General features: G+C 40.1%; 2 protein-coding genes across 8 annotated transcripts in view; both read left to right on the top strand.

Moving 5' to 3' along the window:
• The window catches only part of col12a1 (collagen type XII alpha 1 chain), a 143,664-nt gene that overhangs the window by 42,566 nt on the left and 83,967 nt on the right, over nt 1-17,131 (top strand). The window lies entirely within an intron of this gene.
• LOC134299295 (trichohyalin-like) lies at nt 7,113-12,191 on the top strand. The gene has a single exon (XM_062981685.1). The coding sequence runs from the start codon at nt 8,058-8,060 to the stop codon at nt 10,857-10,859; it is 2,802 nt and encodes a 933-aa protein (XP_062837755.1). The 5' UTR covers nt 7,113-8,057; the 3' UTR covers nt 10,860-12,191.

A 17,131-nucleotide genomic window follows, 5' to 3' on the forward strand; every position in this document is an offset into this window, starting at 1 on the left:
GACAGATCTGTAATTCTAGATAATGAATCCTTAACATAATGCCAGGCATCATCTTCAGATACAAGTAAAGAATTCCATTAGGCCTGTATGTATCTTCTGGCAACTACTCAGAAGTTCTGAGAATGATCTAGCTATTGACATCTCCCTAATAGAAAAGCCAAGGAACGATCTCCCATAAAATGCCTTTAATTGTTTGCAGTTGTGATGGGTTTAGTATGATTGTACAACAGACTACCTTACAAAACTTTTTTATTAGTGAATCCATGACAGAATTTTCTTGGAAAGGTTTATTCAGTGAAGACTTGCCATCGCCTTCCTCAGAGAAAGAGGGAATGATAGTTTCCCAAAATCATCTAGTCAGTTTTCATGGCTGAGCAGAGAAGAGTCCTCGTATACCCAAATCCTAGTACAACACTATGCTGGTTTTCAACTACAAAACCTATTAGAAATGTTTAAAACAGCAAACGGTGCCTAACTAGTAAAACAGATGTAGAGCCACACCACAGAGAGCTTCCATTTTTCTTTTTGTCCTTTTTACAAGTAAACCAGTAATCAAACAAGTAAAGGATCCTTGCCACCCAATCCACATGTTGAGACTGAAAAAAGGACCGAGCGCCCTCACAAAGCACTGCCCTGGGTTGCGGAAATGAGTCATCAGTGATCCCCGGCTTCAGCTTTTCACATCTCATGGACTGGCTGATTGGAGAGTCCCTGTCCTGACACTCTGCCTTTCAGTAGTGAGTTAGCTACTATTGGAAAAATGTGTGAGGGCAAGGGTGGATAACTTTTTGAGGTTTAGGGGCCTCACATTCTCCTGTCAGATGTCAGAAAGCCATCGCTCAGCATGCTCACAATCCCCAAGTTTTACTAAAAAAGCTCCTTACACCCTTACACACATTTTTGCTATGTCCTGTCCTCCCCCACCCTATGATTTAGATGCAAGCTTACTTATCTAAATCTTTTAAAAATTCCACTTTCAAAACAGGAAATAACTACAAGTCACTTGGGGAAAAGGTTTATCAGGGAAACATAGCAAAAATGCCTTCCAAGCCACATAAAGTGTATAATTTTTCAGTTTTGAAAGTGTAAATTGGGGGCAGGAACAGTTGCACTTATATGCTTGCTAAAGGCTGCACTTAGCCATTTGAAACTAATTTATTTAAACTGTTTAAATAATTTCATAGCTATTTTATAATATAACATTTATTAACCATTTATTTACCACATCCATATTTTTAATATATGCACTCACAGCAATATTTAATCCTCTTCAAAAACTTCACTTTCCTCCAGATTACTTGATCTTGTTCCATATCCACACCCGACACAAGTATTTGTTTAAAAGATAAGATATATGTAAAGTATACATCAGGGGTCCCCAAACTTTTAAAACAGGGAGCCGGTTCACGATCCTTCAGACCATTGGAGGGTCGGACCCCTTGGGCCATTGAGTCCAATCCCCTTCTGCCTTTGTGCACTGAAAGCACAAGCAAAGCACCCCTGACAGATGGCCACCCAGCCTCAATGATTATTATTATTATTATTATTATTATTATTATTAATAATAATAATAATAATAAAGAAGGTTGGAAGAGACCCCTTGGGCCATTAAGTCCAACCCCCTTTTGCCTTTGTGCACCAAAAGCACAAGCAAAGCACCCCTGACAGATGGCCACCCAGCCTCAATGTTAATAATGATGATGATGATGATGATGATGATGATGATGATGATGATGAGGGTTGGAAGAGACCCTTTGGGCCATTAAGTCCAATCCCCTTCTGCCTTTGTGCACCAAAAGCACTAGCAAAGCACCCCTGACAGATGGCCACCCAGCCTCAATAATAATAATAATGTGATTTTGTGATACGAAATCCAGCATATCTATCTTGTTTGCTGTGTCATACAATATAATAATAATAGTAATAATAATAATAATAATAATAATAATAATAATAATAATAATAATAATAATGGTTGTAAGAGAAGAAGAGACCCTTTGGGTCATTTAGTCCAACTCCCTTCTGCCCTTGTGCTGTGGGGGCCGGATAAATAGATTCGATGGGCCGCATCCGGCCCCCGGGCCTTAGTTTGGGGACCCCTGGTATACATCCTCCAATATGGCCTATAATATTTGCTTGGTCAGGCTCCAAGCCTATGATCAAGAGCCAAGAATTTGTCATAAAATTAGAATTTTCCTATCTTATAATTCTAAATTTTTTTGTTAAGTAAAATGTACAATAACTGGAAATCTCTATCAGTGATACAGTTGATGGGTTTTGTAATGTCTATGCATGCTTTAAAAATGTTTATGTTCTGGAATGTGTTTATTCTTGATAGTATTGCTTTGCAAATATGTTATGTTTGCATTTTTAGAGTTCTTCAGAAGTCCCCTCTTTCTGGACTGTTTTTTGAGGGGGAAGGGGAGACCATATAATTCTGATTCAAGACATATGTAAAATAACAACCACAAGAACAAAAATGAGGAAATCGCCAATAATGATTAGTCAGCATTTTGAACTTGTCTCAATTATAATTAGCACTGAAATAGGACAGGTTTGCTCCCTACTTTGAAAGCTCTTAATCAAGTTGGCTTCTGGGGTTAGAAAGGGAGAACTGTAGGCTAATTGTGTGGAACACAACAAAAGTGTAACATAGATTTGAAAAAAAAAAAACCAAGGGTAGAAAGCAGAAAATACTTAGCTAAAAAAGAATGAGAAGCATTGTCACTAAGTTTTAAAATTCCCATTCATGAGAAGTAACTTGTAGGGCAATATTAGTAGATATAAATAGAACAAGTTTCCGTTCCTCACTTAGGAGTAAGAAATTCACAGATAACATTTGGGATACTGTTTATGGCGGCTGGGGGGAGCAGGGCAGGAAATATTGTTCTTATTCTTATATGTCTGAGTTATTTCTGACTTACAGTGATCCTAAGGCGAGCCTATACCAGAATTTTCTAGTCAAGCTTTGTTCAGAATGGGTTTGTCTTTGCCATCCTCTGAAGCTGAAATAATATGACTTACCCAAAGCCATCCAGTAGGTTTCCATGGTCAAGTTGGGATTAGAACTGGTCTCCAGAATTGTATTCCAACACTCAAACCACTACACAACATCATAAAAGTTGAAATTATGGCTCATATGTACCTGACTATTATGAAACATGAAAAAGTAACTTCATCATAGTAGCCTTTTGTCACTTAAATTCTGAAAAAATATGCAAGAGGTAGGTTTTGAGCTTGGCTTTGATACCATGTTCACTTACTAAACATCTGTCACTCCTCCTTACATATCTGCCTCATGACAGCTTATCTTGGTTTGCTAATTCATTACGAGCCAACCAAGCAGCCAAACTATTGGTTACCTACCCTGTTTTGAAGAGCTTGGGAACTTAACAAGCAATGTTGCCACTACAACACAATTTCTATATGTGCTAGAGAGAACCAATGTTGTGTTAAATGTATTAATGAACTAAATGTGGTTGGATTTTTCAGCTGTACATATATATGTGTTGGGATGAGAGGATAACAGTGTATGTATTGAAATGGGGTTGAGGATCTCAGGAAGCAGAGAAATGGGTTTTTAATAACACTCCTCCGCATTGTAGTCCACTGTGTTAAACCAGTAAATGGATGAAAAAACTTCAAGATGACAGTGGGAGGGGTGAAAGGCAAATCCATCTCTGTTGGCTATAGTTTCAGTCCTGACCTTTCCCTTTCCCTCCCCCAATGTCTATTTAATTTATTGGCTCCTTCTTTGGAGGCTTTTAAGCAGAGGCTGGGTGGTCATCTGTTAGGGGTGCTTTGAATGAGATTTTCCTACTTCTTGCAGGGGGTTGGACTGGATGGCCCGTGAGGTCTCTTCCAACTCTACAATTCTATGATTCTATGATTATATAATGGGGGGAACAATTAACATTTTGAGAAAGCAGAGAAACAGGGAGAATCGGGACTCCTCTATCCTGATTGCATGGAGGAGAGATCAAGTCTCCTCCCCTCCTCCCAATCTAAGCTGATCCTTTACATGCAGCTTCCTACAAACTCCTGAGAACTCCAGCAACCTTCTTAAACAGGGATCAAGGCTCTGTGATTGGTGCAATTCCCTCCCCTTCCAGGCTTCCAATTTGTTCCAGCCCCCTTCTATGCTGCCTTATGTCCCAGGATCTGATTCCAGATGATCTGATTTAAACTGGATTACATGAGTCTCCACTGCCATATAATCTGGGATATGAAGATAATCTGGGATAAGATCCTGGGATATAGGGACAGTGTGGAACTACACTGCCCTATATCCCAGGATCTGATCCCAGATTATTTTATCCTGAATTACCTGGCAGTGTAAACTCATATAATCCAGTTTAAAGTAGATAATCTGGAATCAGATCCTGGGATATAGCAGCAGTGTGGAAGGGGCCTCAGGCTGGATCTACACTGCCCCAAATTCCCAGGATCTGATCCAAAATTATCTTATCTCAGATTATCTGGCAGCGTGGATTAATATAATCCAGTTCAGAGCAGATAATCTGGGATCAGATTCTGGGATATAAAAGCAATGTGGAAGGGACCTCAGGCTGGATCTACACTGGCCTATATCCCAAGATCTGATCCCAGATTATCTTTTTATCCCAGATTATATGGCAGTGTGGACTCATATAATCCAGTTGAAAGCAGATAATCTGGGATCAGATCCTGGGATATAGGAGCAGTGTGGAAGAGGAATCAGGCTGAATCTATACATTTTCTCATGGGTGCATTCATAAAAAAACAAAAGAAAAGACTGAGTTTTTTCCCCTAAGACATAGTGTAACATATGATATTACCTACCCTAACTTCCAAAAAACAAACAATCCCCCTTTCAAATAACCCAGGAATTGCCAGGTATCCAAGCTAGTTAAAAAAAACTGGGAATAAGAGGAGGAGAGGGCAGGCGTTAGGACCCCACGGACCTTGGCCGGGGTGGGGGGGGGAGAGGGACACACACACACATTTCACGGTGCAAGGGAGTCAAAGGAGGGAAACGGGAGGAATAGCCTTTGCTGCTTGCTTGTGTGTGTGAGAGAGGGAGTGTTTTGCTGGCTCGCACCTCTCTCTCAGTGCTGAATGGGGGCACTTCAACAGCGCCCCTTGGGGATTGGCACTACACGCAAATGCGTATCTCGCCTATTGCCTCAGCCGCCCCTGCATGGGACTCAGGAGGAGCTTCAGAACTATGAACTGAGCAAAAAATTTTTTTTACCTTTTCCTTTCTTTTACTTTGAAAATGGTCTTTGTGAGTGACCATTTTTTTGTCTTTTAAAATATCAAATTATGTTCTTATGGCATTAATTGATTCCACACTCCACTGAATGCTACCATAAATGGTCATGCATTGTACAACTGTGATCATCACCATTTTAGGAAGGAAATCTATAGCTTTTATCAAATTTCTAGAAGGGTCCATGCACCCACAAAAGTTAAGTATTGTTGTAGTAAGTTTGCCACAAATTGGTCAATGCTCTATAGCAAAACACATTCTGCTTTACACCCACCTCTTAGTTTAACCAGTGCTGTGATTTTCTAAGGGAAATGCTGCATTTTCTTTGAGTATAAAATAGAAACAGTAATAAATACTGTCTTGGTTTTCTTCTTGGTGGCTACTATTTTTCATTACTTTTGGTGGTGTTTGATCAATTGTATTTCATAGCATTGCCAGCTTAAAAGAAAAAGTAATATTTCACCTCATGGTTCTCCTTCCTTTACCACAACTGTGTGTATGTATATTTTTAAACAGTCTGAGCCAAATGTATAGGTCACACTTTAGAAATAAGACACAATGATAAACACAGCAATTGTAATAAGTGGAAACCCAGTTGATGGCTAACAATCAAATGTTTCTGTGAGCTACTGTTTTTCTAATCTGTTTTTCCCATAAAGAGGAGGTGGTAAGAGCAGATTTGGCAAGAATTTGCTTGTTTGCCTCAGAGCAAAATGTCAAATTACAGGGACAAGCTCTGCTGCTGTCTGTTAAAAAGATTAATTTGAAACAAATATAGAATTTTCTTTTTCTGCAATTTTGAAAGAGATATAAATTTTATTTCTGAGTTTAGCAGGTAGTGCAACTGTCAGCTCCATAACTGTTTCTTGAAACATGACCACAGATCTTTGCCTAATAATATGAATAATCTTAGCACTGTTTTGAAGATACTACATATGTTGTGCACAATAGCTTCAGAACAACGGATCAAAGAAGTGGAACTCAATTAAGTTTTGAAGTATGGAACTTGGAGAAGGAAAATTACATTTAATAGTTGGTTTTGCAAATATACCAGATTTTGAACTTGGAAAACACTACTGGAATTCTCTGTGACAGTGCAGCTAATGATCTAGGCACGTGTGTAGTTTAATGTAGCTAAAATAATATAGGTAAAGTGTAAGGTTGATCCACATCTAAGGAAGAATTTAAACAGTGCTCTAATAAGGATACACACACACATATGGAAAGAGAGACTGAATTTAAACAACAAAGGTTAAATATTATATATGAAAATTTGGATGTTTTGCCTTATTACAGAGAAACACAGAACTCATCTCTCTCTCTTTCTTCCTACACTCCTGTGAACACTTATAAAATAGGATGAGTTTCTGGACTGAAATCTTTGAAATTCAGTCCTTGTTCTTCATTTCTTTTGGATATTTAGATTCAGTGAGAACTTCTTTCTGAAGGGAAACTTTTATTAGTTTGAGGATCTACCACTGTAAAGATAAGTTTTAGATTTTTTGAGTGCTTGTTGGCAGAAATCTGCTTCCTTAATCATAATTCCTAAGGGATTTGTGGTCACTGTCTTTTTTTCAGAGATCAATTCCATCCCTCTCCAGACTCCCTTCTTAGGCCCCCTCCATATCTCTTCAGCATCATTTCTTCTTTTCTGCTAGCTCCTCTTGCCTTCTTCACTCTTCTTTATCTAACTCTTTTGGGTGTATCTCCAAATCTCTGGTCTCTGATAGTGATGGGGCTATTAATTCTGTGTTACCTAGGGCCCATCTAGACAGCCCCTTTAACATAGGACTTCCCTCAATAAAAAGGGGGCCGTCTAGATAATGTCCCAGAGAAACACAAATTAATTCGCCACTGTAAGGATGTTATGAGTTAATGGGAATTATTGATATGATTTTATTTGTTTATTAAAAGGAAAAAGGGGAGTTATGTATTGATGAAGACAGGTCTCACATGGAAGCCAGCTGTGTTCAGCGGGTTGCCATGGCAACGTAACCTCTCTCTGGAGGAAAAAGGGGGCGTGGCTAAGATGACAGTTGGAGCATTTTCCCTTTTAAAAGTTCAGTTGCTGTGAGGGTTTTAAAAGGAGTGGCTGTTAGGGGTTTGAGAAGAAGAGTTGCGGTTAGGTTTTGGAAAGATTAGGAGCTGGGGAAATCAGCTAAGGACGGCAGCTTATGGTCACTCAGGGGAAAGGCTGGGAATATAAGCTGACCAGGGGAGTTTAGTATACTGTGTTGAAGAGAAGTTATTTAAGAAATATCCATTCAAGAAAGACTACATTGTAACTTAAGATCCGGAACGTTTACTGATTGAAACCATACGCTTATGTACCAAAAATAAACTTGAATTTTGTTATTGTTCATAAAGATAAGTCTCCTTGCCTCTCTGTAAGCCTGTTACCTCACGTTGGTGGCAGTTACCGTACCTATCTATATAAGTTACCGTACTTTCCTATATAAGTTACCATCTTTACTCATTTAAACCCAATCAGTTCCGTTATCCTTCCTTATCCACTAAATCATCCCTGTCATACATTCACACATCCTCCATCCCTCCCTCTCACACGTGCACACATCTCCTGAATTGGAGGCAGCAGTGGGATTTAAAGACAAAGATTTCCCCTGCCTGAGTTGAGTACCACAAATTGGGCTCTCTTCAATTGGGGGCAGCGGTGGGATCAAAAGGATTCCATCCCTGTCACCTCAGTTCTCTTCAATTGGTGCCAAGCGGCGGGATACGTTTAACATCTCAAACTAAGTGCCTTGAGACCGCATAGTAAGAAATCGTGAGGTAAAATTTAAGGAAAATGGCTACTAGACTACAAAAGAAATTAGCAGGAGAGGCTAGTGAATACCAAGGAGATAGTTCGGACTCTGAGCAAACCCCTGAGACAAGGGAAACCCTTAAATATAAAATTGAATTGAGAAAATTAGAATTGGAGGATAAGCAAAGAGAAAGAGAAAGGGAGGATAAGCAAAGAGAAATAGAAAGGGAGGATAAGCAAAGAGAAAGGGAGGATAAGCAAAGAGAGAGAGAATGGGAGGAAAAACGATGGGAACAAGAGAAGGAATTGAAAATAATGCAGCTAGAGAAGGATAAGGAAATAGAACTGAGACGATTGGAATTGGAAAAAGAGAAATTGGCACTGTCTCAACCACACATTATTAACCAAGAAGGGAATGGTAGGACTGAAGCGTCTGATCTACTTCTGAAGAGATTCCCAAAGTTTAATAAAGATGATGATGTGGAAAAGTTTTTGATTTCTTTTGAGAGGTGCTGCAGAGATTTTGAAATTGATGAGGGAAAATGGATGCTTTATTTAAGACCCCAAATTTGTGGGAAATTGTTAGAAATATATGGTGATGTACCTGAAGAGTCACACAGAGATTATAACTTCTTTAAAAAACAGGTACAACAGAAATTGCAACTCACACCTGAATTTTATCGTTTAAAATTCAGATCCCTGAGGAAAGAAAAGGCCCAGAGCTTCTCAGAAGTAGCCTCAAAACAAGCCCAATTATTTGATAGTTGGCTCAGAACCTCAGAAGTGGAAAATTTTCAACAGCTGAGGGAATTAATTAAGTTGGAACAACTGTTTCAATTAGTGCCCTCAGATTATCGGTGGTTAGTTCAAGACAGAAAGCCATCAACTGCCAATGAAGCGGCTTCAATGACAGACCAATTAATCACTCTGAGGGAAGGATTTAGGAAGGATGAGGGAGTAAGTGAGAGAAGGCAGAATAAACCGCCATTTTACAATTATCAAACACACACACAATACAAAAAGACGCCTGCCATAGAAAACACCGCCTACAGGAGGCCTGAGGTAATTAATCAGACCAAACCTGAGGTAAAAGCAAGGTGCTATCAGTGTGGGAAGTCTGATCATCTAAAATACCAATGTCCTCTTTTAAGAAGAGATAAAACATCCTTCTTTATGAATAAAGAGCCCAAAGAAAATACTCTTAATGGTGATATTAAGTTGCTAAGCAGTACTGAGACTGTCCCTAAGGAGAAACAATGTTTATTTATTTTATCCGATGATTTTTCTGAAGATTATTTTGAGCCTATCACTATTGTGAACCAACAAAAACAAGGTTGGAGGGATACAGGATCCCAGGTGTGTGTTATCCACCCAAAATCGGTACCTCAGAAATATCAAAAGCCCACCTCTGAGATAAATCTAAAGGGTTTGGGACCAGCTGTACCAGCTGAGGTAGTATCTCTCCCAATTGAATACAATGGATGGAAAGGGATCTGGGACTTTGCAATTAGCTCAGATATCCCTCATGAATGTTTAATCGGCAATGACCTAGCTAGACAAGTTAAGAACTGGAAAAAGTTGTGTGAGGAGAAGGAAGATTACAACAGAAGCCCTATTCAGGAAGCAGTGTGCTTACCTATTCAACCAGAATCTGAACAGGGTCCAGAATCCAGTTCCGCCATTATCGAAATTGTTAGTAAAACAGGGGGAGTGCAAGAAATTAAACAAGCTCAGGAGGAAGATGAATCCCTGAAGCCTTTGTTTAAGCAAGCTGAAAGTTTACTAGAATCAGCAGGAGAACTACCCAATAAATTTGTCACAAAAGATGGTGTGTTTTACAGAGAAAGCAAAAGTGTGGAATCAGAAGAAAGGTCAGAAATACATAGTCAGAGTTTCACTGAAATTGAAAGGCAAGCGCAGGTGGCTGAGAAACTGAAGGAGCAACAGGCTGCGGAGTACAAGAAGCAAGCAGATGAAGCCTTAGTGGCCTCCATGAGACTGACGTATCAAGAGCTACACGTTGATCGGAAAAAGGAGGAGAAAAAACTTCAAAACCTGGAAGGGAAGAAGTGGGAACAGGCAGAGCGGTTGGGCATGGGCTTGGTGTCCAGGAGCTCTATTTCTCACTCTGTCCTCTCTGAGATGCAAGTGATAGAACAAGAAACCCCAGTGGCTGCAAAGTCCACACGGTTCCAGCTAGATCTCTTTGAAGACATTGGAAGCTTCACATCTGGACCACCAAAGTACAAAGATAATCCTTTTTCATTAGGCGATGCCTTCAGCTCACAGTGGGAGACAGACAACTCCTCGTGGGAAATGGACAAAGGGGAAGAGGAGGCAGACATTGCCATCTCCAGCATCCGGCCTATTGGTGACAGACCCATTAACAGAAGAGAGACAGAGAGCAAGATATCAGTAGTGGAGTCCAATGAAGCTCAGCAGAAGTTTGCAGGGGCCAAAGTCATCTCATCTGATATGTTCTTTGGACGGGAAGCTGATACAGTTCCAGTGGCTGAATATTTGACCGATCTTCAGTCAACAATGAGAGTGACAAGAGACATCGCACAAGAACATCTAGCTGTAGCCCAGCAGAGACAGAAGAGCTACTATGACGTGTCAGCCAAACCAAGAAGCAAGCGGAGGTTATTTTTCGATGGAGAGAGTGGTAAAGACCCTGACGTGATGGGGATTGGTAGTTTTAACTATCAGCAGTTTACTTTCAAGATTCTACAAAAATGTTTGGACAATGTTTCGCAGGACTTCTTAAATGACTCTTGGAAGTTTCGCAAAAAAACATTTTGGGACAGAGAGAGTTCATTGTGTTGCTGGGAAGGACGAGTGTAATTATCCCCAACAACATGTTAACCTCTGGAATGCTCCGCAGAAGGAAACATCGATGAACTGTGCCAGGTGGCATGAAGAAGATCCCTATGAAATGTACTGAGTATCGGAAGATGTTTAGTCCAGTGTATAAATAAAGACTTGGGGAATAACCCTGAATGAAAATTAAACTGTTACAAATATGATTTATGGAAAATGTATTTTTAAAATGTCTTTTGATTTGAGGTTGTGAATCTTAACAATGGGAAAGATGACCAATACGTTTATGGTTTGTATGTTGAATGGTGACAATGCCATGACTGTATGGTAAGATATGGACATGTTATGTGTATATGCAACAGTGAAGGTTTGTATTTTATGATTTATGTATTGTATCTAACTTTGTGTTTTATTTCAGGAATACTGTTGTGTATGTATATATGTATTTATTAATTATTTTTGCCCATTCTAGGCATAGAAAAGGCAAAAATAATCTTTCTTAGGGGGGAGGTGTAAGGATGTTATGAGTTAATGGGAATTATTGATATGATTTTATTTGTTTATTAAAAGGAAAAAGGGGAGTTATGTATTGATGAAGACAGGTCTCACATGGAAGCCAGCTGTGTTCAGCGGGTTGCCATGGCAACGTAACCTCTCTCTGGAGGAAAAAGGGGGCGTGGCTAAGATGACAGTTGGAGCATTTTCCCTTTTAAAAGTTCAGTTGCTGTGAGGGTTTTAAAAGGAGTGGCTGTTAGGGGTTTGAGAAGAAGAGTTGCGGTTAGGTTTTGGAAAGATTAGGAGCTGGGGAAATCAGCTAAGGACGGCAGCTTATGGTCACTCAGGGGAAAGGCTGGGAATATAAGCTGACCAGGGGAGTTTAGTATACTGTGTTGAAGAGAAGTTATTTAAGAAATATCCATTCAAGAAAGACTACATTGTAACTTAAGATCCGGAACGTTTACTGATTGAAACCATACGCTTATGTACCAAAAATAAACTTGAATTTTGTTATTGTTCATAAAGATAAGTCTCCTTGCCTCTCTGTAAGCCTGTTACCTCACGTTGGTGGCAGTTACCGTACCTATCTATATAAGTTACCGTACTTTCCTATATAAGTTACCATCTTTACTCATTTAAACCCAATCAGTTCCGTTATCCTTCCTTATCCACTAAATCATCCCTGTCATACATTCACACATCCTCCATCCCTCCCTCTCACACGTGCACACATCTCCTGAATTGGAGGCAGCAGTGGGATTTAAAGACAAAGATTTCCCCTGCCTGAGTTGAGTACCACAAATTGGGCTCTCTTCAATTGGGGGCAGCGGTGGGATCAAAAGGATTCCATCCCTGTCACCTCAGTTCTCTTCAGCCACAAACCAGGAAAATCCTAGAAAACCCTGGTTTGTGGTGAATTAATTTGTTAGTGGGTTTATTCTGCGCCTTCTTGGAAGGCACGGGATAAACCCACTACTTCTGCTGTCTGGACTGCCCCCTCAAAAGTTCTGGGCTTTTGAGGGGGCAGTTCAGACAGTAGTCCCATTGTTTCCAGGCTAAATTAGCCCAGAAAATCGTGAGGACACCAAACCCCTCCCCAACTCCCCAAATCCTTTTAAAAGAATGATTTTTCTCTCCCCCCCCCTCCACTCTCCTGGTACGTAATTCCTATGTGCCAGGAGATTTCCGGCACCACTCTAATGGAGGCCAGGTGAGTTTCTTGACTCACCCGGTCTCCATTAGGAGTTTGGGGAGGGGTTTAGGGTGGGGATTTGAGTGTCCAGGTGTACTCCTGGAGATATCTGGGAGCACATCTGGACACCCACCCCAGAAAGCACTTGCTTTCTGGGGTGTGTGTGGATGACGATCTGAGAACATTCACTTTTTTAATGCAAATGTTCCTGGGATAAATAGTAGGCTTGATCGATCCACGAAAAATTTGATTCTAAACTCGTTTCAAAACTAGAGGGGGGCAGCTTTTCGTTTCTGATGGTATTTCCGAATTTGGCCCCCCAAAAAATTCAAAATTAACGAAAATTCGTTATTTTCTAAATTAATTCGTTAATGGCGGACGCGCATGCGCAATTCCCAAAAACAGCACAGAGGGAGAGGACTTTACAGGACTCTCCCACCCTCATTTTTTGAGTGATCTTCTTCCAACTTGGTACAGTGGTAGAACACATTTAACACTGATAGCTCACCAAAATTTGGAACGTTTCCCTTATCCTCTGATTTTTGGCGAATTTTCATAGCTTTTATAATAAACCATTTTTTAATAGTTGCAGAAATCTGTTCCTGGTTTGAAAGTCTTATTTCCTGTTAAATTGGGTTGTCTTTACTGTGAAAGTCATTGTTCTACTTCAGAAACTTTGTTTTTGTGGCTGAAACTTTGTTAAATTGGTGTGTGTGTGATATATACTGTGTATATAGTCCCTGCATAATGTGTGTGTGTGTGTGTGTGTGTGTGTATAGGTAAAGGTAAAGGTATCCCTTGATGTTAAGTTCAGTCATGTCTGACTCTGGGGGTTGGTGCTCATCTCCATTTCTAAGCCCAAGAGCCAGTGTTGTCCATAGACACCTCCAAGGTCATGTGGCCGGCATGACTACATGGAGTGCCATTACCTTCCCGCCAGAGCGGTACCTATTGATCTACTCACATTGGCATGTTTTCAAGCTGCTAGGTTGGCAGAAGCTGGAGCTAACAGCGGGCACTCACTCTGCTCCTGGGATTTGAACCTGGGACCTTTCGGTCTGCAAGTTCAGCAGCTCAGTGCTTTAACACACTTCGCCATCGGGGCTCATGTATATATAATATACATACACATACACACAATGTGGAGAATATGTGGAAAGGTAGATAGATAGATAAGTTGGGAGCCACAGCGAAGGCACCTTCCTGGGAGCAAGGTCTAATAATAATAATAATAATAATAATAATAATAATAATAATAATCCCTTACAATATCCAAGATGGCTCACTGCTACAGAATCTTGGGAGGTTTAGTTTGATATGGTACCATTATTGGCAGAGAAAGCTAAGCTGTAGGAGTTGAAATCCAATCATTTATCCTCCCTATAGAATCAATTTTATATGCATTTTTAGCTACAGAAAAGCTAAAATCAGGACAGTAAAAGAACAACACCCAGAAAATGGGAATTCCAGACAGGAAACAATCAGGGCCAGATAATACCTCCCAACAAAGGATTCCCCCAGGTAGGAAGCAGCCAGGCTTTGAAGCTGCAAGGCTATTCAATGCTAATCAAGGTGACCAATTGCAACATTCACACTTGCCTCCCACAGACAAGAGTTCTTTCTCCCACCCTGGACCTTCCACAGATATATAAACCCCACTTGCCTAGCTTCGCACAGACGTCAAAACCTCTGAGTATCAGGCCTGAGCTGAGGCGAGGCGGCGGCGGCCATTTCCCCCCTCCGTCTTCCTCCTCCTCCTCGGCCTCCTTCCCCCTCGCCCCCTCCCATTGGCTGAGCCCGTGACGCCCCTTTTGCTGAGGGGCAAAAGGAAAGGGCCTGAATGGTGGGAGTTTGGGTGATTTGCAAAAGCCTTTTTTTCCTAACGAAAAAAACGACGACATAACGAAAAACGGCCTCTCGCGATTCGAAACCGCGATATCCAGACGTGTGGACAACCAATGCTTCAAAATTGCTTCAAAACAAACGAAAATAACGAATTAATAACGGTTAACGGGGAAAACGAATTATTTGAGCAAGCCTAATAAATAGCTATCTGGAACCACCCCTATAGCCTCAGGCTAGGAACGCATGGCCAAAGCAAATTAGGAGACAAAGTTCCATGTGGTGATATGTGGTTACTTGATATATTTGGTTGAAAAAGCTCAAGGAGTTTTGGCCACTAACAGAGTTGGCCTTCTTAATCAATACATGTGGGGCTTTTAAAAGCTAATAAAGCAAATGATCATCTATCCATTCATGAAGCTTTGCCTCCTTATTTGCTTTGACGTTTCATATGTGCTTATTGGTTCTGTCTTCAAGGATACATGACCACTTCATAGAACACTTTTCTGATGGTCATTTCTCTGACCCTGAATGTGAGCTTTCTTGATACAGTCCATCTTTACTTTCAATATGCAGCTAACTACCAAAGGCATTGTTTCTCTTCTTAGTAACTGTGGCCAAGGCCTCTTAATTGTCCCCCATACATTGCAATCTTTGCAAGATTTTAGCAGAGGTTTGAATTCTCAGAAGCTTCTAGCCACTCAGAAGCTTCTAGCCACTTCTAGCCACTGTCGTATTTCTGATTAGGTATGCTTGGAGTTTGTAGTCCAAAGTAACATTTCTAAGGAAGCTCTGGGTTTGAAGACTAGTAGTGTACATTCCTCCACCATTTTTTCCTAGTTAAAACATTATCTCTAGCACAAAATGTGCTAGAGATGAAATGTGTAGCTAAATGTGTAGCTAAATATAACTGAGATGCATATTTACGTTTAATATTTTTTTCACCATTAGTAGAACCATGTCATCTATAGGGTTGCTCTGGTGTTCCCATAGATAAATTTAAAATGTCTTGTGGATACAAAAACTCCTACAGATTCAGTCTGTACTAATGCAAATGACATTTCATTACACTGGGGTTTTTACTGTAACATAGGAACTTTAGGCATATGTTTCAAGCTGCAAAGTGCTTTCACCATACAAAGAAGCTTTGTATCTTTGGGGGAGATTTAATGCTGTCTCATGCATTATTTAAAATGATAGTCCAAGTTTTTTCATACTGACATTTTCAAAAGATGCTTGCCAATTATCAAACAATCATGTCACTTGTCCATTCTATGGGAATGCCATGTTTTTAAGGAAAAAACAAATAAACATAGAGGAAATGATGTACTCCAGAAGAAAACTATAACTGGCATCTTATTAATGCTTTTGGAACATAATGGCATATTACATAATTTCTGAAAGATTGCATAGTAACGGAGTCGTTTTCACATCAAGCCAGCTCTCAGTTGCTCACACTGATTAAAGATTTGGTTGCTACTGTTGTATGGGTTTCCAGGGAAGAATATAATTCTATATATACCTGCCTAGGACTAATTCTAACCAAACTTGTAGGATTGTGCTATATATGTAGTAATTCTGTAGTTCTGTTGGTATGAAAAGTTGTTACTATGGCAGTACATGTGCTCCTATCCTTAGAACATGATTGTATTTTCTATTTCTAATTCACTGCACCCGAAAGCAGAAATATAAGAAGCAAGTGTAACAAAAAGGTCAGGAATTATTTTAATCGGACTATCCTTCATGGTGATGATTCTTATGCAGATTTTGTCCATCTTATTAGGCCTGCTGTTACCCGAGCTATCCACAGACTACATTGGACAAGTAGCTGGAATCATGGTCCCTGTCTACACTATCATAAAATGCAGTTTTAGACTGAATTATATGGTCAGTATAGACTCATATAATGTAGTTCAGGGCAATTTAGATGGGGTCATGGACAGCTGAGATTGGATGCATATCAGAATAATACTAGAAGTCCCCGGTAGCACAGTGGGTTAAACCCTTCTGTCGGCAGGACTGCCGACTGAAAGGTCGGTGGTTCAGATCCGGGGATCGGGGTGAGCTCCCTTCTGTCAGCTCCAGCTTCCCCTTCAGGGACATGAGAGAAGCCTCCCACAGGATGGTAAAACATCTGGGCATCCCCTGGACCCCGCCCTAGCAGACGGCCAATTCTCTCAAACAGAAGCAACTTGCAGTTTCTCAAGTCGCTCCTGATACGAAAAAAAGAAAAAAGAAAAATACTCAGTGGATTCTAGTCCTAGGCAAAAAAATAAGTACCATAGTGGCAGTCTTAACATGGTTAATAAGTAAACATGACCCCCCCCCCCCCCAAATTCCTATCATATATTTGAAGTACAGGAGTAGCCTTTTACTTTCTATATAAATGCTATATGTAAGTATTATAGGCAGTAACATGGAGAGATACAGGATGGCAACAACATCCACCTCAGCATTTTACCAATCTCCAGGTCTTTTGGTTATATAATTGACTTCATGCACAAAAATTGCAAAATTCATTTTATTTCTTTTCTATTAACTTTATTTCATTATGAATTTTGTTTAATTCATACTACTATTGATTTTATTTAATCAATGTTTGTTATGCCACTTACAGTGTTGAAAGTTTTTGATTCAATTTTTTTTGTATAGGAAATTGTGAATTGGTATAACATGCATTATTTTCCCCAGGGTATAGCCTAATTATTTTAGCAGTGGAATTTGTTGTGGTTGGTTTGGAGTTATACTGCCATCCATCAAACAG

This window comes from Anolis carolinensis, chromosome 1 (genome assembly GCF_035594765.1).
Source record: "Anolis carolinensis isolate JA03-04 chromosome 1, rAnoCar3.1.pri, whole genome shotgun sequence".
Taxonomy (NCBI): domain Eukaryota; kingdom Metazoa; phylum Chordata; class Lepidosauria; order Squamata; family Dactyloidae; genus Anolis; species Anolis carolinensis.

Bases quoted from the DNA above. Each gene is read 5' to 3' on its own strand.
- LOC134299295 (XM_062981685.1), top strand. From the start codon at position 8,058: ATGGCTACTAGACTACAAAAGAAATTAGCAGGAGAGGCTAGTGAATAC.